We start from the raw sequence: 27,933 nt of genomic DNA, 5'->3' as shown, positions 1-27,933 counted from the left end.
AAAAAAAAAAACACATTAGATAACATATGTGTCTTTTTGACAGCGCTGAGGACCCCTTGGAGCTCCAACCATGGCAACAAAGAAGAATCAATGTCTGATGCAGAGGACCCCTGGATCAAGAAGCAAACAAAGCGCCTGCACACTCTGGAGTTCATTACTGATGAAAAAAGACTTCTGAATCTTTCTCTTTGCTCATATTAACCTTCGAATGTTTAGGTCCAAAACATCCACATAGATGCAGTGCAAATGGATAGGACAAAAACTTCAAAATCCCTTACACTGCACATATTTATTCTGAGCTAAGGTTTATTTAAAGTTAGCTGTCAATTTAACAGACACTGGAGGCACTGGAAATCCTTTGGAAAAATGAGTAGACCCAAATAATCAAATGAGTGCTTTGAAGAATTGGTGATGCAGTCCAAGAAAAAGTTCCTCTTCAATGGGGTGACATATTATCTTACTTTAAGGTAAGTGTGTATTCGTGTCTGTGTGTACTAGTGTGTCTATGTTGGGTGTTTACATGTGTGTATATGGCTCAGTGATCGGCTCAGTGTGTGTGACGCAATTGAACTCTGTCCCAGCCTTTACAAACCTAATCCAATTAGAATACTTGTCAGTAACCTTAGGGTCAACTGTCTGTAACTCTCTGTGTACGTACACTCTAAAAAAAAGTCTGTAAAAATAGGGTCCAGTGTTAATATGAATATTTTCTGTATTGCTTTTTTCACAGGTGTTTTCCCCGTGATTTGAATTTTGCATTGCACGGTGTGTTGTATTTTAGGGTTAAAGTCAGCATGAAATGGAAGTTGCTATAGTCTTTTCTTCCTTATTGTGACGTACATCAGAGTGAAACGGCTTCTGGAATGAGAAAAAAAATTTATAGAGGGACTTGATTTTGTCCTCGGGAATTGTTTGGATCGTAGGAACTTGCCAGTTTGCAGTTAGTTGTGGATAGGATATTTAGTCCTACCCCCGCCGTCGCTTCGAGTGGAAGGGGAAATAAACATATGAATAAAAAAAATAATGATGTGCATGAATAAATTATTTATAATGAACATTTTACAAATTATGTAAAAAAAAAAAAAAAGAATGGTCAAATTTTATTTCAAGGTGAATTTTAAGGAAATATCTATATACATTACAGAAAATGTCCTGGCAGAAAATTACCAGTACCGTTCCCATTTTCTGTTAAGTTCTTGCTTAATGTATCAATAGAGGCTTAGTAACTACTAGCTAGTATGTAACTAATTTTACTTTATTTAAGTTGCACCATTTGTTCTTAAGGCGGACCATAGCTACTAGGTCGTAAGCTCTCGTAAGCAGCCTTTAGTTTTTCCTTGATTCGAACTTTACTGCCGTACCATGGGTGCAGCAGGCGCAATGATATTATGCAGCGCCTGAATATAGTCCCCAGCACGCTCCCTATGCAAGCAGGTTGTCACGTTGGTTATGTTGACGGAAGTTAGCCTATTTTCAGGCGTTTTCAGCAATGAGATTATTGTTCCTAGCCATATTGGCTCGCAACTTTTCATTTTCCGTCGGCCTTAGTTACTCTAGAAAAAAAAAGGTTCTATATGGCACCAAAAATGGTTCTTGGCTCGTAATCATAGGGGAACCTTTTTAAGTGCTATATAGCGCCAATTTTGGTGCTTCAGTGGTTCTTTAACGGTTCTTCAAAGGTTCTTCATGGTTCTTTGACTAAGGTGCTATATAGCACCGCTAACTAAAATGCTATATAGCACCGCTACCATATACAGAACATGTTAAGATATGGTGCTATATAGCACCAAAAGTGGTTCCTCTATGATTACGACGAAGAACCATTTTTGGTGCCATATAGAACCTTTTTTTTTTTAGAGTGTACACAATGTAACTACAGAAGAGTCACGTTTTAAATAGGAAAAATATCAAAACTCTTTGGTCATTTTTGAGCGAGATGCTAACGGTCTAATCAGATTCAATGATCTATGCCAAGCTATGCTAAAAGTGCTACCGCCAGACCCAAATATCAGTTGAATGGATTCGAAAATGGTAAAACTCAACTGTTTAACTCAAGGGGAGTTGGAAAATGAGCCTATTTTCAGGATGTTCCTTTAAAGGGAGTTTATTTATATATCACATTTCATACACAATGGTAATTCAAAGTGATTTACATAGAAAATGAGATAAAATAATCATAAAATAATCACAACATATAAATAAGAAATAAAAATAGCATGCAAAAGAAATATAAAATAACAGTTAAGTTCGGACCAAGGCTCCCCTGTCTGAATGGAAGAGTCAGAGAGCTTCAGTTCGTGAGACACACTAGCAACTTCCCGGCTTACTACCCCTTTATGGGGTGGAGTATCTCCACACTGTCTGCCTCTGTTGGCTTCCAGTGTCTTTCTAACCCCTTAATGGAGTATCCAACACACCGTCTGCCTCTGATAGCGTCCGGTGCTACACCAGCACCAGACCTAGTGTCTTACACTCACGTCTCACTTACATGTTCCCTCAACTCTTCCAACCAGACACCCCCAACAAACAAAAAAAGAAATAAAAAATATTAGTTGTACCTTAACCCTTTAACTGTCACCCCCCTTTATAAGAATACACATGAAAATGCACTATCCAAACTTAAAGGGCTGTAATTCAAGAATGCTTTGGAATATAGACCAACGTTTGATCTCTTTTTAAAGAAGACACTCTGCTGATTATTGCTGAATTCAATTCAATTCAAAGCAATTCAAAATATGAAAGTATGAAAATGTTATGGAAGTTAAAATTTACTGTAAATGAAAAATACTGTCCTGAATATTTTTTATTTCATATAAAACATATATTTTACAAAGAAAATGCTACTATAAAATTACTATAAAATCAAAGCCATATGTCTAACCAAGTTGTGTTCCAAATTTGAAGTTGATATCACAAAATTGAAGTCCCCATGAGATTTTGTTTAGGCGCTGTACCAAAAATAGCCACCGGGTGTCATTTAAATTCCATTGATTGTTTTTTTTGATGCATTTTCCTGTAAATTTCTGTCCAAATGTCACTTCCATCACAAAACAGTCACCAAATATGGACCCTTGAGACTCAGACCTTTCCGACAATATGTGTTTTGTCAAAATTGGAAAAGATTTTGATTATAAAGTAGTTAAAATAAGTGTTGTAATATGAAACATGACACCGCCCACTAGGGGAGGAGCCCGCTAGAATAATTTAGAGTAACGTTTCCATGGTAACACAATGTCCGATTTCAAAACGGTTTTCACAGGATGAATTTTGAGTTTGTAAGCTTTCAAATGATACCTAATTTATGATAATTACTTAAATATATGAGACGAAAAAAAGGCGATCAAAAAAAGAGCACCAGGCGTCTCAGCTGTGGGACGGTGACAGTTAAGGGTACATATTACTACACTAATGTACTAAATTGCACCATTTAGGGGTAGATAAGGTACAAAGTTGTCCTTTTTATTTGACATGCACACATCAGTGCGCTATTTAGGTTAGCTTTGTGTTGAAGAGTCGCTAACAAAATATAAAATGTCAACATTTTCATATATGTCTACAGGAATGAAGTCTGACAGGTAAAACAAGACCTTATTGATGCAATTTAGTCAATCTGCTATTTTATTTCAATTGTTACTCCTGTTCAGAGGCTTCCATAAATATTTAGCTGTGCTTAAGCTTACGTCAAAACTAGGCAAAGTTGTAACTGGCCCCTGATTTTGTTCTTACAGTGTAGCATATAACAAAACTTACCGTCAGCACTGTCTGTAAGTGATTTTTGTGAGACAGACTTCTTGTTATACACTTGATGTATGTAACTGTGTTGGACGCTTTTAGCCTGCTTAAATGTCTATTACAAGCTAGAGGATCCTATAACTGATAGACTAAGTGTATATTTTTAAGCTATTTAACAGTGCTCAGTGCTAACGTTACATAGTCTGTCCTAACTGGTCCACTGCCTGTAATCCTCCCATGTGAATGTGAACGAATTGTAGACAACTCTTACGTTAAGTAGTTCAACCTAGCCATTAGCGTTAGCTGCCCATGCTAATGATGAAGTACAGCCATTATCTCTCAGAGAAAGCATGAGCAGACCTTTTTTTATGAGGGAACATGGGCGTGAGGGGGAATTAAACCCCACTCTACAGGCCACTAATCTAATCAAGAGAGAGACAGAGAGAGAGAGAGAGAGAGAGAGAGAGAGAGAGAGAGAGAGAGAGAGAGAGAGAGAGAGAGAGAGAGAGAGAGAGAGAGAGAGAGAGAGAGAGAGAGAGAGAGAGAGAGCATGCAGTCAACTGAAATGTTTCATTGTGAAATTCATTGAATATGGGCCCCTATCTCAATGCTACAACACAGATTTAATTCCTGGATCCATGTTAGTGAGCAGTTCACAGACTCCTAAACGTAATTGAATCCCTCTATCTTTAGTCTATAATGTAATCTTAAGATTTTGCAGTAAAGAGAGAACATACGTACAGAAGATCCTCATAGATCAAGAGAGCGCTGAAGCATATCATGAATAAAGTATATTAAATAGTGCTGAAAAAGTAACGTGATTTGTATAGGAAAACCTCAACAATATGTGCTGCTTAATCCTCTTGAAGACGGGGTGAGAGAGGGGAGGTGATCTGTATCCTTAAGTAACTAAGCTTTAAAGAGAGAATTAAAGGAAGGGATCTATGGAGGGCTACCTTGCACACCTTTGTATTTAAAAAAGAAATAGAGAATTGTTTTTTTAGTGAACAACGTACTTTGGCAGAATAGCTGCTTATATGTTATTATCATTTATTATTAAACTTATCAATATTTAATCAGGAAACAATTATGCAATAACTGAATAGTTGATTATTACAGAAACTGATTTGTTGCAGTACAGTGGAAAAAAGGCAGGTGCATCATGGTCAAGGGGTGTTTTTCTTTATCCATAATGCAAACCACCTGAGGCACAAACTGCTTTGGAAACTCTTCAGAGAGAATTTTTTATTTATTTATTTTTTGCTATTTAGATCTTCTCCCCCCCCCCCTCTCTTTCTCCCTCTCTCTCTCTCTCTCTCTCTCTCTCTCTCTCTCTCTCAATTCAATTCAATTCAATTCAATTCAATTCAATTCAAAAGAGCTTTATTGGCATGACAAATTGTACATTGTATTGTCAAAGCATTTATATGAGCATGAAAACAAAAATGAACAAAGTAGAAGTATTGATCAAGTGTGGAAAAACAGGGGGGGTGGATATATACATGTGGTGTGTGTGTTTGCATATATGTGTGTATAAGAGTTTGTGTGAGTTCATGTGTGTGTGTGTGTGTGTGGGCATGTTTTTGTGAAATATCAGGACACAAATGTGTATAATGACATGGGTATGACATAGGTATTACAAAAAGAGGGTGAAATATGAGGACGTTACCCATGTCCTCACTTTTCAAAATGCTAATAAATCATACAGAACAAGTTTTTTTTCACAGAAAGTGAACTGCACAGTCTCCTGTGAGGGTTAGGTTTAGGGGCAGGGGCAGTGTAAGGGGATAGAAAATACCGTTTGTACGGTATAAAAACCATTACGCCTATGGAATGTCCTCACATTTCACAAAAACAAACGTGTGTGTGTGTGTGTGTGTGTGTGTGTGTGTGTGTGTGTGTGTGTGTGTGTGTGTGTGTGTGTGTGTGTGTGTGTGTGTGTGTGTGTGTGTGTGTGTGTGTGTGTGTGTGTGTGTGTGTGTGTGTGTGTGTGTGTGTGTGTGTGTGAGTAAATGGACGCAACACTGTTTAGTCGACTCTTCCTTCCTTTTGCGGCAGGAATTTATGTATTTTGCTGCTAGTGAGATGCAGTCTCTCTTTTCGCCAAGTAAATATTGAGCTTGGGCATCATTATTCAACATTTTGAAGTTGGTGTTAAAGAAGTGTTTTCGATTGTCATTATAATTGGGGCAGGTGGTTATGAAGTGCAGCTCTGTTTCTATTTCTCCTTGGCTACAGTACAGGCATAACCTGCTCTCTCTGGGCAGGCAGTTCTGTCTGTATCTGCCCTTCTCTATAGCCAGGCTGTGGTCACTCAGTCTGTACCTCGTCATGATTTTCCTCAGTTTGTGGTCTCTGACTGTGCTCTCTCTCTCTCTCTCTTTCTTGCATTATTTGCTTGGACAAGGGATTTATTATGTTTAGAAATTATGGTTTACATCAGGGAAAAAATAAAATAATTCAAAAGTATGTCAGAACCAGAACCAGAATCGTTTAAATTCGCCTGATTGCCATCATATCAGCTGTTAATTCTTGTCAATGAATGTTGCAGCTGTGGTATGCAACTTTTTCTAAGTTAAAATGCGATTTTTTTGTTGCCTCAGTTGAGCCGAATTCAAACCTTTTGTTCACTGTACAATTAGATAATCTAAAAACTGTAACCTTATTAAACTAATGGTATTAGAATTGGCACCTGGCACTAATGAAATTCTGTCCCAGTAATCTTTAATTGTTAAATAAAATACCTTAGCCTAGAGCAAAGCAGTCGAGTTGTTATCTAGGGAGATTCTTTTTCACAATACATAAATTGATTTTTAGTGATTTAGTCGTTGTAACCATTCAAAACACACCTAGCATAAGCTCTGAAGTTGTTATGCACTGATTCTGTAGAGGCTACACGTTTCACACACTATGGGTGTGATTTCAGCTGCATTTTCACCAAATTATGTTTACTGAATGAACTATTGCGAATGATGTAATGAGTACTCGAGACTCTTAAACTACTTAAATATTTATACATTTTACAATAAACTTGTGTCACGGTCATGTTTAGTTTCATTGTTTTGTTTAGTTTCTAGTCATGGTTTTCTTTGGCGGCATTTATACTGCAAGTCTTAATGCACAGATCTGATCTTTTGACCATACCCGCCTGTTTACATTCACTTTAGACACGACTGGTATCTGATATCTGTGTTTACATTAGTTCCTGCCCAAAATGATTGTCTGTGATCGCTTTACTGTGCACATGGTAGACCCTCTGATTTTGAATACCCGTGCTATTAAAATTATTTATATAATTCATGTCGGGTGGGCATGATTATTTGCCAGCATGGACAAGATAACAGCTGTCATGGATGTTTTGCAGCACAAAATCTGACCAAACCAATTTATGCAGGAAAATAATGTTAATTTTCGCTTGTTTTCATATTCAGCTCATTAGATCTAGAATTCTGAAGTGAAATAAAAAAGTGCTGTAAGATAAAAAAATTTTTATGAATTTGAATGAATTAACGAGAGAGAAAGAGAGAGAGAGAGAGAGAGAGAGAGAGAGAGTAGCCAAATATTGTTTAATTTCATTTAATTTAATTACAGTGAAGTTATCACATCATTGCTGAGAAATAGAATGTAACTTTCAGTAGTGAAGTTCTTTTATTTATAAAACTCACAGGGCAGAACAGAGGTTGAAAACCAGCTCCTAAATGTTTCTAAATGTGTGAATGCACTTTCTTTACTTTATAAAGTTTCCACATCAATAAAAAAAGATGTGAGCGAGCACATACAGGCACATATCAGATTTTTCACTACACGGTTATCGTGACCAAAAGAATTCACGATAACGGATATTGTGATATCTGTAGAAATTTAAAAAAATATATATGCTATCAGTCAAATAGAAATTGTATTTTATAGTATTATACACAGTGATAAAGGCTATATCATTATATCATCACTATATAATTATTCTTATGGAAATACCCTATGGCTTGAAGAACACAGATAAATCATAATACTGTCGCAATAGTGTGCTTATTGTCTTCATGTTTAATCAGTCAAAATGTCTATATTTGCATTTTATTCAGCAACAGCAATCGCTAGATGTCTTTATCCATATTAGGGATTTCCTAGTCTCGCGTAACCAGACCTTCAAACTGATGTCAGAAGGTCTGGACTTCATAGCAGCTTTCATTGGACAAGGACTGCCTAGAGGCCGTCTGACTGACAAAGCAACCAATCACGTTTAGGGGCGTGAAAAAAATAAAGTTGATGTCCCTACAATAAGTGTGTAAAACTTTTGTTTTTAAAACTTTTAGTTGATCCTGATAAGTACACATTGTCACAGTTGTAAACACAACAGTTTGCTTTTTCCACAAGTGGGTTTGGCATCACTGCATCTTTGTTTCCAGGCGGACTGTGACAAAGAACGTGACACACACGTCTTCCAGAAATCCTGTAGAATTCAACCAATCAGATGATGACTTTAAAACTCCTGAAGTGTTTTCAATTTTGTGTGCCATATAGATCAGAAGTTCAGCCAATGGTCCCTGAGCGTGATGTCTGAACTTATTACTCATGAGTCTAACTTGTAGACTTTCTGTGTGAGGGCGCCCTCCGGCATTCAGTATTCAATGCTCAGTATTACATGTGAGAGTTTAGCGCTCCATAATGCTCACATCATCCTATTTTGGGTAAAAATAGGAAAAATACATCTCTCTAAAGATATTTGAAGTAAACATACAATAATCTATACATAATCCATACATATAATAAAAAAAGGTTTTCTCCGAATAAGCACACTTTTGGACTAAAAACCCTGAGGGCTGTACATATAATAAAACACGGAGAGGCGTTAACAGGTTAATGTAACATTTTCCCGTTTTAGGACTAGAAAAATAATGGCAACTTGCTCTCAGTACAGTTGCCAAATTTGCAAGATAATCGAGGTGAACAGGTTGGTGTTATTTCTCCCCTTTGCGCTCACTGTTGATCAGCAAAATCTGCAGACGGGTGATTCGAGTCATTTTTGCGTAATCCAAAAAACTTCAACACTGGCAAACTAACTTTTTTTGGAGTGCGGGTAGAGTGTCTCATCTGTCATATCCAATGACAACGTGTTTATGCGGCAGTAGCCGATGCGCGCTGTCCACTTGTGTTTTATGACAGATGGCAACCAGCGTTAAGGTGCAATACCGCCTCCTACTGTAAGGTGGGATGTCAACCAGATACTGGTGCTGGATAATTTACGTGCCGTATTATCATATGTGTGCTATTCATTTGAAATATTATGGTTATCGCCAATATAGTATATTATTGTGACACGATAACAATATTAAATTTTTAAATATCAGTCATTTTCAATACCGGTATATCACGACACCCCTAGTGTTGATGCTATAGGGAACGCCTCCAGCGTGACTGGTGTCTGAAGTACTTGTGCTAAACGCCAATCTTGATTGGTTACTACCTCTGTCTCGATGCGAAGCATGCACGTCAGCTCTTGAGGGGGATTAAGTTCAGATTAAGTTGAACTTATGTTGAAGGCTGGTCAGTGGAGAGACAGGAGTGTGCTCCAGGCAGGCTGGACGGGTGCTTCCTAGCAGGTCATAAGTGTGTGTCCCCGTGAGCCTTCCATAACACCCAGGCATCTATAGTGAAGTATTGAGGTCTAGGGAGAATCTTTTTTCAGCCCGTGTTTTTCCCCCTAGCAAGTCCAACTATGGTAACATAAAGAGGATGGAGGAGCACAGGTATATGAAGATGGCCCAGATTTAGGCATCACTGGCTAGGTACCTCTCATCCGGCACGGCATTTTCATGGAAGGCTACCATTTTGCCCTCAAAACCCTGCCATTTCACATCAGAGCTTGTGGGTAAAGCCTATGCGCCAACTAGCCAGGCTGGCAGTACCTTGCATACAATGGCGCTTCCGCTGTTGAGACGGTGGTTTCGGAGGGCCAAGGTTAAGAGGCGTTTGAGTGCTTCATTCCTCACTGCAGCAAGCATCCTTCCATCCTCCCATCTGAGCCTGTCGCTGGGCCTAGCTGGCAAAAGGATCAGAAGGCAAGTGTGGCCACTAGGGCTCCGCCTCCGAGGAGTCGGGGTTCCAGGTAGTGACCTCACTCAAAGCGAAAAAGATGGGAGACCTGTGTGTAATGTGTATATTCTGTTTTGGTTTGGTTCTGTTCTATTTCTGTTTGCCTGTGTTTCTTGTCATTGTTAGTTGTTTCCTCTTGTGTGCCAGTAATTTAGTTAACCTAACCCTAACCCGGCTCCGCCTCCAGCTGCTGATACCGTCACTCCAGCTCGGCTTGTCAAACTATCGGCTTTGCCTTGGCTTCTCCCTCACTCATTCGTCCCTCTTTGTCCCTCAACGTTGTTGTCTATACTCGAAAAGAGCAAAGAAAAAACTTCGTTTTTAGTACATCATACATGTAAACGTACCCTCAGACAAATGGTGATTAAGAAAACTATACTAAAAAAAAATTAGAAAATGAAACTGAACATAACTGTGACTATATGGTCTTGTAACTTTAAAAAAAATGTTTGCTTCAAATTAATGAATGTAATGTTGCTGGTTGGTTTGGTTTAATGATATTTAAAATTTTGGGGGAAAAAAAACATCTTTAAAAATAATTATAATGTTAACAGGGTTGTTAAAAAAGTAGGCAGTCACTATTGTGCACAGTCTGGGTAAATGTAGTGCAGTCTGTAACGACTTTGATGTGGTTTATACAGTATTGATAACGATGTTGACAGCAGTAAAATAAATGGAAAGTCAGATCCAAATCCTGTGAAATCTGAGAACATAATGGTTCCATGACTCATGATCTCCTGGGATCTCTCTCTATAATTTGTCGCAATATGTCATTTGTCTCTTCGTCTTTGTTGGGCTTTCTCTTGACCATGAGGCTCCAGATTGTCTCTCACATTCCCTAGTGAGAAATACCTGATATAGAAACACCATAAACATCAACCCTACATCAAAAGCAATTCTGCAACAACACCGCAATATACAGAACCTACAACATAAAGAGACAATATTTCCTACCGTTATCAGAGAGAGTGACCGCACATTATCAGTACTGCTGTACACACCATTTTGCTTGCCACAGCTATGTCCATTATGACAGTGTATGCTCTGTAGGCCACTGTAAACTGCATGAATAAGTGTTCACAGTACTACAAATTTGGCTGTGACATTTTTCTTCAGCTTAATTTGCCTAAGAATGGTTTTCTATGCAGGCTTAATACACACAATATATGTTACTCATACAAATGTGTCATTGTTGTTTCTTCTGAACTATGTTGCTATGGTTGATCCACTACTTTACTTCTTCGATACTGCCGAGCAAATGGTCCTGTTGATGAAATGACAGCCCTCCGATGTCTGGTAGAGTATTAAAAAACTGTACTGCGCATGAGTCCGTGCCCATGTCCGGTTGAGTATAATTTGAAAGCTGTGCGGACACGACAGCACGCAAGACACGTCTGGAAATTGAAGTATTTTTGAAGTAGAGCACACCTGTTTTTGTTTTTGAGTTCATCACCTTGTGTATTTAAGTTCCTCTGTTTCCCTCAGTCATGATCCGGTATTGTTTGTGCTTGCATGCTGTCTTGCATCATTGTGGATTAACTGGGTTTACATTTACATTTAGTCATTTAGCAGACGCTTTTTTCCAAAGCGACTTACAAATGAGAGCAATAGAATCAACTAGAACAGTCAAGGGCAACAATATGCAAGCGCTGTAACAAGTCTCAGTTAATCTAGCACAGAACACACAGGACAGTTTTTTTATTTATTTATTTTTTTTAAATAAATTAGACAGACAGAAAATGAATAGAATGATACGTGCTATTCTTGATTGGTCAGGTGCTGCTGGAAGAGATGTGTCTTTAGATGTTTTTTGAAATGGCTACAGACTCGGCCGCACGAATTGAGATAGGCAGGTCATTCCAGCAAGTGGGGGCGGTCCAAGAAAAGGTCCGTGAGAGCGATTTCATGCCTCTCTGGTATGGCACCACAAGGCGTCGTTCACTGGCAGACCGTAAGCTCCTGGAGGGTGTCTAAGTCTGAACAAGCGAGTTTAGGTATATTGGTGCAGAGCCAGTGGTTGCTTTGAAGGCGAGCACCAGTGCCTTGAATTTGATGCGAGCGGCTATTGGCAGCCAGTGCAGACTGATGAAGAGAGGCGTGACGTGCGCTCTCTTCGGCTCATTAAAGACCACCCTCGCCGATGCATTCTGGATCAGTTGCAAGGGTTTGATAGTGCATGCCGGAAGGCCCGCTAGAAGAGCATTACAGTAGTCCAGTCTGGAGAGAACAAGAGCTTGAACCAGGAGTTGTGTGGCCTGCTCTGATAGGAAGGGTCTAATCTTCCTAATGTTGTATAACGCAAATCTGCAGGACCGGGTTGTTGCAGTGATGTAGTCAGTGAATTTTAGCTGATCATCAATCACAACTCCAAGGTTCCTGGCTGTCCTGGACGGAGTTATGGTTGATGATCCTAGCTGAATGGAGAGATTGTGGTGAAGTGCTGGGTTGGCTGAGACCACAAGCAGTTCTGCCTTTGCAAGGTTGAGTTGCAGGTGATGTTCCTTCATCCAGGCAGAAATGTCTGTTAGGCAGGCAGCGTTACGCACACTAACCGTGGGATCATCTGGTTGAAATGAGAAGTGATAGGAAAAGCCATGTTTCTGAATGACAGATCCCAGTGATGACATGTAGATGGAGAAGAGGAGTGGTCCAAGCACTGAGCCCTGGGGAACTCCAGTAGCTAGATGATGTGACTTCGACACATCACCTCTCCATGACACCCTGAAGGACCTACCTGAGAGGTAAGACTTGAACCACTGGAGAGCAGTTCCTGAGATGCCCATCTTCATGAGAGTTGAGAGGAGGATCTGGTGGTTAACTGTGTCAAAAGCAGAAGACAAATCCAGTAAGATAAGTACTGTGGATTTGGAAGCTGCTCTTGCCTGTCTCAGTGCCTCCGTAACCGAGAGCAGGGCAGTCTCAGTTGAGTGGCCGCTTTTGAAGCCGGATTGGTTGATGTCCAGGAGGTTGTTCTGTTCAAGAAACGTAGAGAGCTGGTTAAACACAACTCGCTCAAGTGTCTTTGCAATGAAAGGCAGAAGGGATACCGATCTGTAGTTTTCTAAAAGTGCTGGGTTCAGAGAGGGTTTTTTAAGCAGTGGGGTTACCCGAGCCAGCTTAAATGCTGTGGGGAAGGTCCCGGTGTGAAGAGATGTGTTGACAATGTGAGTGAGTGCAGGAGTAACAGAAGAAGAAATGGCCTGAAGGAGGTGGGTGGGGATAGGATCAAGCGGACAGGTAGTGGGATGATTGGAAAGGATGAGTTTGGAGACATCTGCTTCGGAGAGCAGAGAGAAGGAGGGGAGTGTGTGTGTGATGGTTGTTGAGATGTGCGTGTCGGTTTGTGGTGTGGAGAATTGGCTGAACCTCCCGCTGCTCTGTATCTTGCTCTCTCATTGGCTGTTGGTCATTGTCGATTAATTTTTCAGTCAGAACACATTTCACACAGCAGGAGTTTGAATTCACCGACAAGTCTAGATATTTAGCATGCCAAATAGCTCACAGGCGTCGGCGACTTGTTGACGATTCTCTCTGATCGCGTCTTTGATAATTCACACTGTGTGACTGTCACTCACATGCACGAGCACCGATTTGCCTATGATTACGGTCATTTGTTGGCGATTTCGCAAAACCTGCCGGCAAGTCAAAATCGGGGCTAAAATCAGGCAGTGTGAACTCGGCATTAGTCTCTCAGCTCCTCTATTGCTCCAGCTCGGATTCGCCGTGGACTTCTAGTTTACCAGCTCAGCCAAGGTGTGTCGACTCCTGGGTTCCACCTCAGACCTCCAGACGCCCGTAGCTCCAACTCGGCCCATCAAACAGTCGACTCTGCCTTGGCTCCTCCCTCCCTCGGCCCCACCCAGAACCGTCATCCCCTCGGCTCCACCATGCTTCCTTGTCCCACCGGCTTCAACTTTGGACATCACCCTGCCTGTGCCATGGACTTTCGAGCCTTCTGCTGCACTTTGGCTCTTCACCCCTTTGGCTCTGTCTGGCTCCACCTTCCCTGCTGCTTCACCAGGGCCCTCGGTCATTCGTCTCCGCCTTGATTCTCCGGCACCCAGGTTCCACCGTGGCAACTCGTCGCTGCAGCTCTGCACTTCCCTCCAGAACCTCTGTTGTTGCACGGTCCCGTCAGTCTTTCGCCTCCAACAGGGTCTCTAGACCTCTCACTGGTCATCAGACTGCTGACTCTGCCATGGCTCCTCCCACCATCAATTCTGTGGGTCTTCGTACCACCTCTGCTCGGAGCATCCACCTTTTCCATCAAGCCATCACCTCCTTTGTTCCCTCCACCATCAGATCCTCCATGGCTTCAGCCCCTTCAGGGTTCGTTCCACCGTCTGCTCTTCCCCAGCTCCTCCTGCCTTGTTCTGGTTCTTCGCCAGCTTCTCATCTGCCTCCAGAGCCCCCACCCTTCCTATCCCTCTGTCGATCTGTTACGGCGCGAAGCCGCGCTTTTCCGGAGGAGGGTGGTGGGGGCGTTCTGTCACCATTATGTTCATCTTAGATTTAGTTGCATTTTTATGGACTCTTATTATGTTTTTATGGACTCTTATGTTATGTTTCCAATTGTATAGGGAGGACAGTGTAATGCAATGAGGTCAGACTATGATTGACTAAAGAGGATATACTAAAACATGTATATTTGAAATGAACACTCAGAAAAGTCTTAAAAAAAAGAATTGTGATAATTTGCAAATGCATATTCAACAATACATTTGTAAATTCATCAATTATAAATAAAATGTCATCTGTATATCGGTTAATGTTAGATATGAGTGATTTTTTTAAATATCACTGAAATTATCACCTTATTTTCTTTTAAATAAATAGTGGCCCAATGGTGAACTTTCATCCTTTGTGTAGCTAAATGGAGGAGCGGGACCGCAGTCGCTCACCATCTCGCAGGACCAGCAGAGTAGAGCAGGTGGTGGGACGCTGGCTTCGCCGCTCCAGAGAGTCCATCAGCCGGTACTTTTAATCTAAGAATAATTGTGTGGACAAGTATTTTTATGATTTTTTTTTTTTAATTGCATCACCCTTTTCTCTCTCTGTTTGTTCATAGAGAACGTGTGCTAGAAGATGGGCAAGTTGCTGACAATGGCTCCCAGGATCAGAGGAGCTGCCCAATTAGAGTCACTGTTAAGATTCCACTTGACCCCACCCTTAACTCCCATGGCTTCACTGTCTCAACAAACACTCCACCCCAGGTGCTGGACGTGACAGAAGGTACATTACACACACAATCATCCCTAAAAATGTTCATCAAGTCAAATAGTAAGGTTCTTTCACAAATCTTATATATTACATTTCTTATATATTAATTATATTAAATGATATGTTTTGGGTTTTAACATCTGCACTGCTATGAGCCTTCTTGGCATCCACCTCTCCTCCTCCTCACATGGAATGAACGCACTGAAGCTAAGCACTAGATCTTAGCCATGGTGGCCTTGGTTACCTCTAGAGCTCAAAAGTGGGACTTCCAAATTAGCATTCATTAGATGCCATGAATAACACTCACAGGGGTAACAGGCAGGGGACCATTGGCAACAATTCTGAAAGGAGATGATCCTTTTTGGAGAGTTTAAATCCATTAGATTTTATTTTGGAAAAATCTCTTCATTAAAATTTCTAGATCAGCTTGCTGGCCGGAAAATGCCCATGAACTCCATGAAGATGACATCATAATAAGAAGTAGATGACCAGGACTGCATTTCTTAAAAGCATCGTGAGCTAAGTTGGTTGTAAAAACCACGATCCTTTGGCTTAGAATGCTTCTGAGAAACGTAGCCTTGGTCTGTTGCATTATTTGACGGAGGATGTTTGAGGCAGCACTCTAAAGAGGCTGAAGATAAAGCCTTGCTGAGATTTACATTTTAAGTTACATTTTGATTATACAGCACACAAGCCCTTCATGAAAATCGATAAAACAGTTATAGTGCATTAGCTACAAAACAAGGTTCCATTACTGCAAAAAGCATACTGTGAGTCAAATCAGAATAAATCTTAATTATAATAAATCTTAATCTTAAAAATCTTTAAAAAATCCCCTTCTTTTTGTTTTGACTTTAAAAATGTTTTGTGGTGCATTTTGTGTTAACCTAAACATTTACTAATATACATTATTTAGATAAAAAAATTATGTGTTAACATTAATGTACTATGAACTAACATTAACTTTTTATAAAAAGTCACATTAACAAATGTTAATAAATGCTGTAAAAATATATTGCTTATTGTTAGTTTATGTTAGTTAAAGGGACAGTTCACCCAAAAATGAAAATTCTGTCATGAAACTCACCCTCATTACGTTACAAACCTGTACGCATTTTTTTCTTCAGCTGAACATAAAAGATGTTTTAAAGAATGTTGATAACTAAACCATTTGGTTCCCATTGACTTTCGTTGTATTTTTTGTCTATACAATGGATGTCAATGAAACCAAAACGGTTTAGGTACCAACATTACTCAAAATATCTTTTTTTGTGTGTTCCACAGAAGAACGAAAGACATACAGGTTTGAAACAGCATGAGGGTGAGTATGATGACAGAATTTTCATTATCTCTTTAACGCATTAACTAATGTTCACAAATGAGACCTTATTGTAATGTGTTTAAAAAAAATGTTATCTTTAATAAAGCAATTTAAAAAATGAAATGTGACCCAGCTGCTATTTGCCTGCATGTACAGCAACATGTTGGCTGACTGGTTTGGCTCATGGAGCAATGTCTACAGGAAACCCTACTCTTGGAAAGGCTGAAGCCATCTGGTTACCCCACAGCCAAATAGGACGACATAAACATTCTTTCTCAAATAGTATAATTAAGACAGGTTCCCTGATAAATCTTGTAAACATGGTATGTTTGTCTATTTTTTATAGGAGGCCCTGCTGATGGAAAGCTTGTCCCTGGTGACCAACTTTTCAAAATAAACAATATTGCTGTTGATGATCTTTCTACTGAGCAAGCTACTGACATCATCAGGTATGTGGCATGTAAGAGTGTCTATGTAAAACTACAAAATCAGCAATATCTGGGCTCCCAGATGTCCAGTTTTAACAAATATTTAGATCATTTTCATGTGCCCAATTTAAAATGTATCTTCGGAAAACAAATGGGACATCTGGTGACTCTAGCTATCTGTACCACTAATTCTGTTGTACTCTTTTTCAATTATTTATAGAGAATGTCAGAACACCATAATACTGACTGTCCTGAGAAATACCGTGGTAAGTGTATGTGTGCATATAGTTAGAGACTCTCTCACACAAACTGTTACTTCTGATTGTGGCATGACAGGAGGATGTGGTATTGTTCTGCATTATGGCAGCAGGCGGAAGTGACTAAAGGTTTTTTTTTTTTTTAAAGAGATAACTATTGGAATAATCAGAGTTCTACACGTCTTCCACCTCTTATTTGTTAATTTAGTAAATCTTTTTTTTTATTATGCTTTCAGTTTATATATATATAGGTTATATATATACAGTTTATATATATATTATATATATAAGGTCACCTGGCGTCATCCACGTTATAAGCACTGGCACCAACTTGACCATGTACTGGTGAAGCGTGAACATTTGAAGGAAGTAACACACTGCCGATCACTACACTCAGCAGATTGTGACACTGACCACACCCTTCTACGTTGCAAACTAAGGATGGTCCCAAACAAGTTTCATTACGCCAGGCCTAAGCCTACTCCTCGTCTGGATGTTTCTGCAACCTATGTTCCTGCGTCGCAGCATGCGTTCCAGGAACTACTTGCTTCCAGCTTTGACTCCTCACCTCCTCATGCAGACATCACGGCTGCCTGGCAGCACTTCCACAAAGGCTGCATTTTCCATCTTTGGAAAGCGATCCAGATCCCAGCCTGTCTGGTTCAAAACCCATCCCAGCCTGCTCCTACCTGGCTACCTGAAATTGACTCTAAGCACTCAGCCAGACTGTCCTACCTGCAGCATAACACTCGCTCAAATAAGGCAGCTTTGAAGCAGGCATGCCGCAATGTCCAGCGGGTCACTCGCACAGCCATGCAGGCTTACTGGAGCACACTGTGTGACCGTATTGAGTCAAGTGCATACATTGGAAACATTCGAGGAGTCTTTGAAGGTCTGAAAGAAGCCTTGGGCCCAGTCCCTAAAAAATCCTCTCCACTCTGTTCCCTATCAGGTGAACTTCTGACTGATTTGGAATCTCAATTGGCGAGATGGGCAGAGCACTATAGCCTTCCCTAAAAAATCCTCTCCACTCTGTTCCCTATCAGGTGAACTTCTGACTGATTTGGAATCTCAATTGGCGAGATGGGCAGAGCACTATAGCCTTCTCTATGCTCAGCCTGTCACAGCCAACACACTGGCAATAACTGCTGCTGTTCCTGAGCTCCCCCCTATGTCTGATCTGGATGCAGATATTACCATTGAGGAAGTCAAATCTGCAATTAAAGCATTGAAAAATAACAAGTCTCCCGGAGCTGACGGCCTCCCCCCTGAGGCTTATAAAGCAGGCGGTGATGTTCTTGCCTCTGTCCTACATCATCTGGTTGTGATGTGCTGGAAGAGTGGATATCTCCCAGATGTCCTTAGAGATGTCAACATCATCACCATCTATAAGAACAAGGGGGACCGTGCAGACTGTAACAACTTCAGAGGAATATCTCTGCTCAGTCTTGCTGGCAAGATATTTGCTCGCACTATTCTACCAAAGTCTACAAATCCTTGCTGACCGTATCCTCCCTGAAAGCCAGTGTGGGTTTCGTGCTGGCCGCTTCACAGCAGACATGGTGTTCTGTGTTCGTCAACTACAGGAAAAGTGTATTGAACAGCATAAACCTCTGTTCTTGGTGTTTGTAGACTTGACCAAGGCTTTTGACTACGTTAGTCATACGATCTGGACTTTTCCTCATCCTACAAAGACTTGGCTGCCCTCCAAAGTTACTGGAGGTGATCACTGAGTTTCATGAGGGCATGAAGGCAACTGTACAGTCTGAAGGCACTTGCTCTGAAGAGTTCCAGATAAGGTGTGGAGTAAAGCAGGGATGTGTCCTTGCTCCTACCCTTTTCGAAATTTTCTTCTCTGCCCTACTACGCCGTGCCTTCCCTGATGACTCGGGTATCCTGCTACACACCCGCAGCTCAGGAAAACTGTTCAATCTGGCCAGACTGCGGGCGAAGACTAAAGTACGCCATGTTCTGGTACGTGAGCTGCTTTATGGTGATGATGCTGGCTTTGTTGCCCACTCAGAGGCAGATCTACAACTACTCTGCTCATCTTTTGCCGCTGCATGTCTAGAGTTTGGTTTGCAGATTAGTCTTAAAAAAACAGTTATCCTTGCCCAACCAGCAACCCTGAACCCAACACGTTAACAACACACCTATATCTGTGGTAGACAAATTCACCTACCTGGGTTCCACAGTATCAAACAACAATAACCTTGACGCAGAGCTTGAAATGCGCATTGGGAGGGCATCATCGGTGTTTGGAAACTTGAGCAAGCGTGTCTGGCACAACAAGAACCTAGCTCTCATTGCTCCTTAAAGTCTGTGTATACCATGCATGTGTACTTAGCACCTTGCTATATGCAAGTGAGACATGGACAACTTACAGGAGGCACGAACATCGCCTCAACGCTTTCCATTTTGGCTGCCTCCGCTCCATACTGGGTGTATGCTGGAAGGACCAAGTGCCAAACTCTGTCATACTTGAGAGAACTGGTTCCAGTGACCTGTACACCATTCTTCGTGAACGCCACCTCCGTTGGACTGGACATATTTATTGAATGAAGGACACCCGCCTCCCAAAAATCTTGATTTATGGCGAGCTGGCAAATGCCCCCCGCAAACATGGTCGCCCCCATCTACGTTTTAAAGATGTCATTAAGAGGGATCTTCAGGCCTTCTCCATCAACCTGGACAACTGGGAGGCACTTGCAATTGACAGACCCAACTGGCATGCAGCAATTAACAACTGCCGCAGGGACTCTCAGGAGTCCTAGAAGTCATTTCTGGAAGAGAGAAGATCAAAACGGGAAGCAGTTCGTCGCACTCAACATGAACGGCCATAGTAGTAGTATATATACTATATATATATATATATATATATATATATATATATATATATATATATATATATATATATATATATATATATATATATATATATATATATATATATATATATATATATATATATATATATATATATATATATATAAACAAATTCAGGTAATCCACAGGAACGAAGAAGGCAACAAAACACTGTTGACATGACAATACCAGAACAACAGAATGGAACACAAAGAGGAACTTAAATACACAGTGATGATGACTAAATTATGAACTGGTGCGATGACTGAATTAATGTCCATGACCACTAATGACTGGGAGAAACTAGAACAAAAAGAACACGTAACAAACAAACTAAAATGAAACTAAACACACAGATGCTGATGGAGCATGGATAGATTGAAGGATGGGGGAAGGTTCATGAGGTGGACGAGGGACCGGCGAGGCACTGGATACCAATAGGGGAGCAGATGGGAGAAACTAGAACGGAGTAGACGATGGAAGAAGCCATGGAAGATATGATGGGAGGAACCATGGAGGAGAGGATGGTGGATGGACCCATGGAGGAGTGGATGGTAGAAGAATCCAGTGAGGCACGAATGGCAGTCGAGATCCCAGAGCGACCCAGGGGACGGCCATGAGGGAGGTGACCCACGGTGGCAGTGATGGACGGAGGAGCAAAGGTGGTCCTTTGAGCCCAACCAACAGCAATGATGCCTGGAGATGTAGAGGCCCAGGCATAATCCGTGGGACCGAGAGATCCGGTGACACCGAAGGACTGGGAGACCAAGACGGAGTCCTGGCGACGAGTGGCCGAGGTGGAGCCAGGGGACTGAGGCGACACTGGTGTGAGTGAGTACCGCGGTGGAACCTGATGGATGGAGAAGCCCGACAGATCCGTAGGGGTGGAAGGATGGAGCGCAGCAGACAGCCTGGAAGTCCATGGCGATGGTGGACCAATGACTGACCAAGGTGAAGCCGGTGGGATGAGGGAGCCCGGTGGAGCGGGAAAGATGATGATATCAGGTGATGGCAAGGGGACGAGGAGCCAGGGCAGAGCTGATTGGTCGACAAGCTGAGGTGGAACTGAGGGCTCAGAGCGATGAGCCAAAGCCTGTGACATGTCAGGGTAGGGCTGGGGAGCGGAAGCACCAAGGAGGATCAGGGCTGCATTGCAGGGCTGATGGTGGAGCTGAGGGGCTGAAGGGAGCCAGCAGAGGTGGAGTCGAGAGAATGTCTGGCTTTGGTGGAGAGTGCAGGAAAGGAAGACTGGGTGTGGAGGAACAGCAACAACAACCTTTATTTATAAAGCACATTTAAACACAATATGGATTGATCCAAAGTGCTGTACAGAGTACAAAGCAGACATATACAAAAATAATTACAGGTTTTCAAAAGCTAAAAAATAAAAATACGATTTAAAAATTTAAAAATGATTTAAAAATGTCCAATGAAGGAGCAGACCTCACATGATAGGGGTGACCATTCCAAAGCTTGGGCCCAGCCACAGAAAAGGCCCGATCACCCTTCGATTTATAACGAGGAAGGCTCTGTGATGGACAGGGATGGTGGTGACGGTGAACATTCTATGATGACTGAGACTGGTGGTGACATAGAATTAAGGCTGGACAGGACCAGCGGCGATGAAGAGACATTAGTGCAGGAGGGGACCAGTGACTTAGAAGGTTTGTGGGTGGGCAGGGTGGGGAGCCCTACCTCAGTCTCCCAGCCATTCTTTCATCCAGCACCACCAATATTTTCACTGGGATGTAGTGGCAGGGTCACTCACCTGGTCAGCCAGGACCTCTCGGCTGTGCATCCAGGACAGACTTGGCAGCTGGCACTGACTTCGTTGCAGGCTTTGGCTCAGGCTTGATGTCTGTGGCAGGTAATGGCTGGGTCTTTCGGTCTGTGGTGGGCTCTGGCTCCTTATCCGCAGTGGGCGTGGATGCTGGGTCTGGCTCTACGATGGATGTAGAATGTGGCTGGACGCTGGCCAAGGAATCCTCTTCTTTGTCGCCTTCATCAAAAGAGGATCCGTCTGATGCCGATGAACTCCTCCACCTACTCATCCAGGTCTTTTCCTCGCAAGATTAAAATCACAGACCCGTTGGGCTTGAGCAAACTCCCCGTGGGAGCTACATTAATGGAGGCAATCTTACTTTTCACTTCTTTGGTCCTCTATTCTATCATGTCTAGGTGAAAGATGCAAAACAAAGTTCCAAAACAAAAGTATTTATTCAATTGTTCATGGGGCTGCAGAAAAAAAGTAAGAGACAAATATTATTAAGAAATAAAAAAATATATACATATAGCATTTTACAAAAAAAAAGAATATTTTGTTCCTTGCAACATACACTATATTGACAAAAGTTTGAGTCCTCCACACCATAATCCTCCACCAAACTTTACACTTGGCACAATGCAGTCAGGCAAGTACCGTTCTCCTGGCAACCGCCAAACCCAGACTCATCAATCGGATGGCCAGACAGAGAAGAGTGATTCGTCACACCAGAAAACACATCTCCACTGCTCTAGAGTCCAGTGGCGGCATGCTTTACACCTCAGCATGCGCTGACCCCGCTCTGTGATTTTACGTGGCCTACCACTTCATGGCTGAGTTGCTGTTGTTCTCAATTGCTTCCACTTTGTTATTATACCACTAACCGTTGACCATAGAATATTTAGTAGTGAGGAAATTTCACAAATGGACTGCAAAGGTGGGCAACCTTGAATTCACTGAGCACCTGAGAGCGACCCATTCTTTCACAAATGTTTGTAGAAGCAGTCTGCATGCCTAGGTGCTTGATGGAAGTGATTGGAACACTTGAATTCAATGATTTGGAGGGGTGTCCCAATATTGGCAATATAGTGTATTTGTGTTCAAGAAAAATTGGGATATTTATTTTTAGGGAGTTTTTCTCGCCACTATTGTTTTTAGCTTGCACACTAGTTGTATGGTATATTTTCTGTAAAGCTGCTTTGAAATAATATTTATACCAAAAGATGCTATACAAATTAATTTTGTTTAATTTAAACATTTTAATTTACTTGATGCAAATTAATACTTCATATTGGCTGTAGGACAATGGCAAATATAAGCAAATAATTTCATTTAAAAAACATGCCTTATAATGTAAATGGCTAAAGTTTGAGAAAAGACTCTGGTTTATTTTGTTCATGCAATTCAATTAGGACATTCAAACAAAACAAAAAGTATAATGATATTTCCATTATATGTACTATATAAGTCTTTGAATATGGTCATCATTCAGTACCATGATATATAAAGTCCCATGATGTTTCTTACTGATACCATTCCTGTAGCATGGAACCACCGCAGTACCTTTTTTGTAAGGGGGGGGGGGGGGGTCATAAAGAGGAAATACAGATGGTTTGGTCTCACGATGTTCAAACATCTCTCTATTTGGAAATCTTAATTTTTTTTCAGTGACAGGTAAATATCACAGTCAATGCAAATGCCAGTGCAATTCCACAATTAATGTTGTTTTTTTTTAAAGAAAATGTCACTGAAGGTCAAACATGTCCATAATTGTGCTGATTGTCATGATGGCTGTGCCATAGGGGCCAAAGTCATCCTTCATAACCCCAGAGAAGAGAGCCAAGCTGAAGTCAAACCCTGTTAAAGTGAGGTTTGCAGAGGAGGTGGTGGTCAATGGTCACTCACAGGTTTGACACATTCTGTTCATTCATGCTATGTTAATAATGGAGTATTCACATGCGCTAGTTTACAAAAAGGAGATAAAATGAATAAGTGATAAAGAAAATGAGAGGGAGAATATGAAAAAAAGATGTAGAATAGAGAGGCATTGAGAGGGAGAGGTTTGGCAGTCTACCCAGTCTTGGTAAAAACCTTCTAGTAGTCAATAATTTATTACTTATATATTAATTATTAAATTAACCATTAATCATCATCTTTGTGTAACTGACTTGGTGTATAGTATAGCTGCAATTATGATTTATGATAGAGCACAGTTCACCTAAAAGTAAAAATTCTGTCATTATTTTTGAGTGAGCTGTTCATTTAGGTGGCGTGCCTTGAGTCTATTAATCTCCCTCGACCCAAGATGTTTTTTAATTAAAATCTAATTAAGCAAACCCATTATCAAGCACACCACATGACTAAGGCAGTGATAAAACTGTTTATCTTTTTTGTATGCAGCCTTTTGAGTGCTTAATCTTTTTTTAATGTGATAATGAGACTGATCATATTCCCTGGCTTGAATTATTTGAACACTTTGTTGAAACAGGCAGTTATTTTACCATTGCTAATGTAATACACCTTTGACCCCCAGGGTAACTCTCTGCTGTTCCTGCCCAATGTTCTGAAGGTCTATCTGGAGAATGGCCAAACGAAGGCTTTTAAATTTGAATCGAAAACCACTGTTAAGGTACTTTAGACATATTCACTACATAGTCTTTCAGGTGATGGTTAATTTTTCAGTCAGCACTATTTATGTTGCTTTTTTATGATGTTTATTGGCATCCTAAGATAATTTCAATTCATACATGCTCCAATCGCAGTATAGAGAATTTTTGGAAGTGCTATATACACTAAAATGTTTGGGGTCAGTAAGATTAAATGTATAATTTTATTCACCAAGTATGCATAAACTGATCAAAATTGACAGTAAAGACATGTATAATGTTACTACAGATTTCTGTTTTTTTTTTTTTTATTATTTAACTGGGGTGCGTTTGAATTTTGTATTCATCAAACAATCCTGAAAAAAATGTATCACGGTCAAAATTATTAAACATTTTCAACTGTTATTATAAGAAATGTTACCTGAGCACTAAAGATTTCTGAAGGATCGTGTGACACTGAAGACTGGAGAAATGGCTGCTTTGCCATCACTGGAATAAATTACATGTTAAAATATATTAAACTACAAAAGAGTTATTTTTAATTGTAATAATATTTCACAATTTTTTGACTCTATTTGTAATCAAATAAATGTGGTGATGGTAAGATTCTTTCAAAACCATAAAAAGGTTCACGACGCCAAACTGTACATGATTATGATAATCATTGTGTATATATCCAAGTACCAAAGCATTACCATCAAATACCATCACTGTATAATAGTACGGTCACAGTGGCATATAAGGAAGGTGTTCTTGATAGGTTGTGTATTGATGCCCTCTATATAATTCACATGGTTTAATAATAATCTTATTATCTAATGTGTTCTCCACCAGGACATAGTGATGACTCTGAAGGAAAAACTCTCAATCACCCGGATTGAACACTTCTCTCTGGTACTTGAACAACAATACAGCATCAGCAAACTATATCTACTACACGAGGAAGAGATTATTCAAAAGGTACACACACAAACATCATAAAAGACCAAACAAATATACACATCAATAAATGATCATTTATTCATCCTCATGTATTTACAAACCTGTGGGACTCCCTTTCTTCACTGGAACACAACAAACTATTTTTTGAAGAATAAACTGGTCAATTACCACCATGTAATAAAAGTGAATAAGGATGTGGGCTAAAAGTAAAAAAAGCAGTCCAAATTTTCAGTGATTATGACTTACTTTTTTGTCGGATGACTCCAGAAATCCATCTTCATATGGACCACTTTTATGATACTTTCACAATGCTTTTTTTTTTTTTTTACATTATGAGAGTCCTTTTCCTCTTTCACTTTCCTTACATTGAAAATAGTATTTTCTTCATATCACCTTTTGTGTTCCACAGCAAAAACAATGTCATACAGGTTTAAAACACCATGAGGGTGAGTAAATAATAACATAATTTACATTTTGGGTGAAAATGTTCCTTTAAAGAGTTTAGTTCTTTCTACACTCAACTGTACAGTAATGGTGACTCACATACAGTATCTAACACTCTGTGCATATGTGACAGGTGGTTGAAAAGAAGGAGACTCACGACTACAGGTGTCTGTTTCGTGTCTGTTTTCTACCAAGAGACTTTAAGAGCATGCTCAAAGAAGATCCTGTGGCCTTTGAGTATCTATACTTACAGGTGTGTTTGTGTCTGTGTGTAGGCTATATACAGGCATTATTTTTTTTAAATAATATCGCCACAGATATATGTTGGATTGTTTTTAATGTAAATGTATACTTATTTTGGAGACCAGTATGTACTAAATTGTTAGCTAATTGTAACAAAGCCTCAAAAATCGATTCATAAATAGGTTAGTCAGTAGTCATTACAATGTGTGTGTGTGTGTGTGTGTGTGTGTGTGTGTGTGTGTGTGTGTGTGTGTGTGTGTGTGTGTGTGTGTGTGTGTGTGTGTAGAGCGTGAGTGATGTATTGCAGGAAAGGTTTGCAGTGGAGATGAAATGTAATACAGCTCTCAGACTGGCTGCTCTAAATGTACAAGAAAAACTATCCAGCAGTGGACTATCTCTTAAAACACCTCTAAAGGCCATGATGTGAGTACACACACAATAACACATACGTGTTCATGATATTTTAAAATACAAAAGCTTGTTGCTGCATTTTCTAGTTTGCCTTCTTAGCAATTACACTACAGTTCAAAGGTTTGGGGTCAGTAAGATTTGTTTTTCAGTCCTTCCAGAAAAATGCGGGAACTTGCAAAAACGTTTTTAAAAAAAAGAGAAAAAAAGCATTACATCACAGAAAGTGCTGGGAATATTTGAGTTCTCATCTTGTTTTATTGAAGACTTTAATAAATACATGGCTCAAATTTACAAAACATTGAGTCAAACAAGTTCTGTAGCTTAACAAAAGGAATATGCTACAACTTCTGAAAAAATTAATAAATAACTTCCTGTTTTACAGAGGTAGCTATACATAACAGACATTTGAGTGCTTCCAATGCACAAAGTGCAATCTTTTAAAGGGTTAGTTCATTTAAAAAATTTAAATTCTGTCATTAATTATTTAATGATTAAGACCACCCGTAAGACCTCCGTTCATCTTCAGAACACAAATGAAGATATTTTAGTTGAAATCCGATGGCTCAGAATCAGGCACGTGCAGAGGGGGGGGGGCTTTGGGTGCTCGAGCCCCTGCCCTTTTTCAAAATGAATCAAAAGTGCCCCTCTCAGACAAATATCAATGATAATATCGTGGTCAACAAAACTAAATAAATGTGATTATTATAACATGACAATGTATACAATAGTAACGAACGGCTCAAAAGTCGGACAATTTCCGTTGAGGCGTTGCCATAACGCGTTGCTATGGATCGCGTGCGTTTTGATTGACAGCTGATTTTCCTCTGTTCGGAAGCGGCTCTCGAGCCAAATATGGTCCTTTCAGAGAGTGTGTGGCCTTACGGGAAAAAAAATAAACCAATATTTTTTTTCATCCATAATCAGAGCTAATGTGTTGATTTAATTACAAAGCTATATATTATATATTTAAAAGTATTACACAATTCACCAATGCCCGTTTGTCATGTATATACACCAACCAATCGTGATCTGGCAAAGCAAGTTCAAATTCCATTGGGCGATGTGAAACGGTAATTTTCTGTTCTTATTCATAAATCGGTTGAAAATTACATGGACAGACGAACTAACGTTTGTGGAACGATTTCCTGCGGTTTGTCTCATTTTATAAATTGCATCACTGACAAAATGGATTTTAACAGACAACAAACAAATCCCTGCACAAAACCACAGCAGCAGCAGCAGCAAACGTCGCATTAATGGTAAGTGTTAAATTCACTTGTATTTATGTATATTGATACACCGTTTACCATTTCATGAAACTATCAAAGTTAACAAAAACCAAGTGCCACCGGCATACAGGCCTATTATGTGAAGATACGTGAAAGGACTTTATTATATTACCATTTTTGAATATTATGCAGCATTATGAAAGTCTCTTATGTTCATCAAGCCTGCATTTATTTGATAAAAAACAGCAATATTGTGAAATATTATTAAAATAATGTTTTTCTATTTTAAAATAATTTAAAATATAATTTATTCCTGTGATCACAGCTGTATTTTCAGCATCATTACTCCACTCTTCAGTGTCACATGATCATTCAGAAATCAT

At 40.1% G+C, this 27,933-nt stretch overlaps 1 protein-coding gene across 1 annotated transcript in view; it reads left to right on the top strand.

The window, feature by feature from the left end:
- frmpd1a (FERM and PDZ domain containing 1a) overlaps positions 1-27,933 on the top strand; it is a 46,656-nt gene that overhangs the window by 8,407 nt on the left and 10,316 nt on the right. The window contains exons 2-11 of the mRNA XM_079813638.1: positions 44-467; positions 14,692-14,796; positions 14,891-15,054; positions 16,710-16,812; positions 17,012-17,057; positions 23,478-23,582; positions 24,209-24,304; positions 25,116-25,241; positions 25,801-25,920; positions 26,197-26,333. Coding sequence (XP_079669764.1) covers positions 14,696-14,796; positions 14,891-15,054; positions 16,710-16,812; positions 17,012-17,057; positions 23,478-23,582; positions 24,209-24,304; positions 25,116-25,241; positions 25,801-25,920; positions 26,197-26,333 — 998 coding nt within the window. The 5' untranslated portion in view covers positions 44-467; positions 14,692-14,695. The remainder of the gene's footprint in view (positions 1-43; positions 468-14,691; positions 14,797-14,890; positions 15,055-16,709; positions 16,813-17,011; positions 17,058-23,477; positions 23,583-24,208; positions 24,305-25,115; positions 25,242-25,800; positions 25,921-26,196; positions 26,334-27,933) is intronic.

This window comes from Gobio gobio, assembly GCF_949357685.1.
Source record: "Gobio gobio genome assembly, chromosome: 3".
NCBI classification, from domain to species: Eukaryota; Metazoa; Chordata; class Actinopteri; order Cypriniformes; family Gobionidae; genus Gobio; species Gobio gobio.
This window is presented reverse-complemented; position numbering and strand designations above follow the sequence as displayed.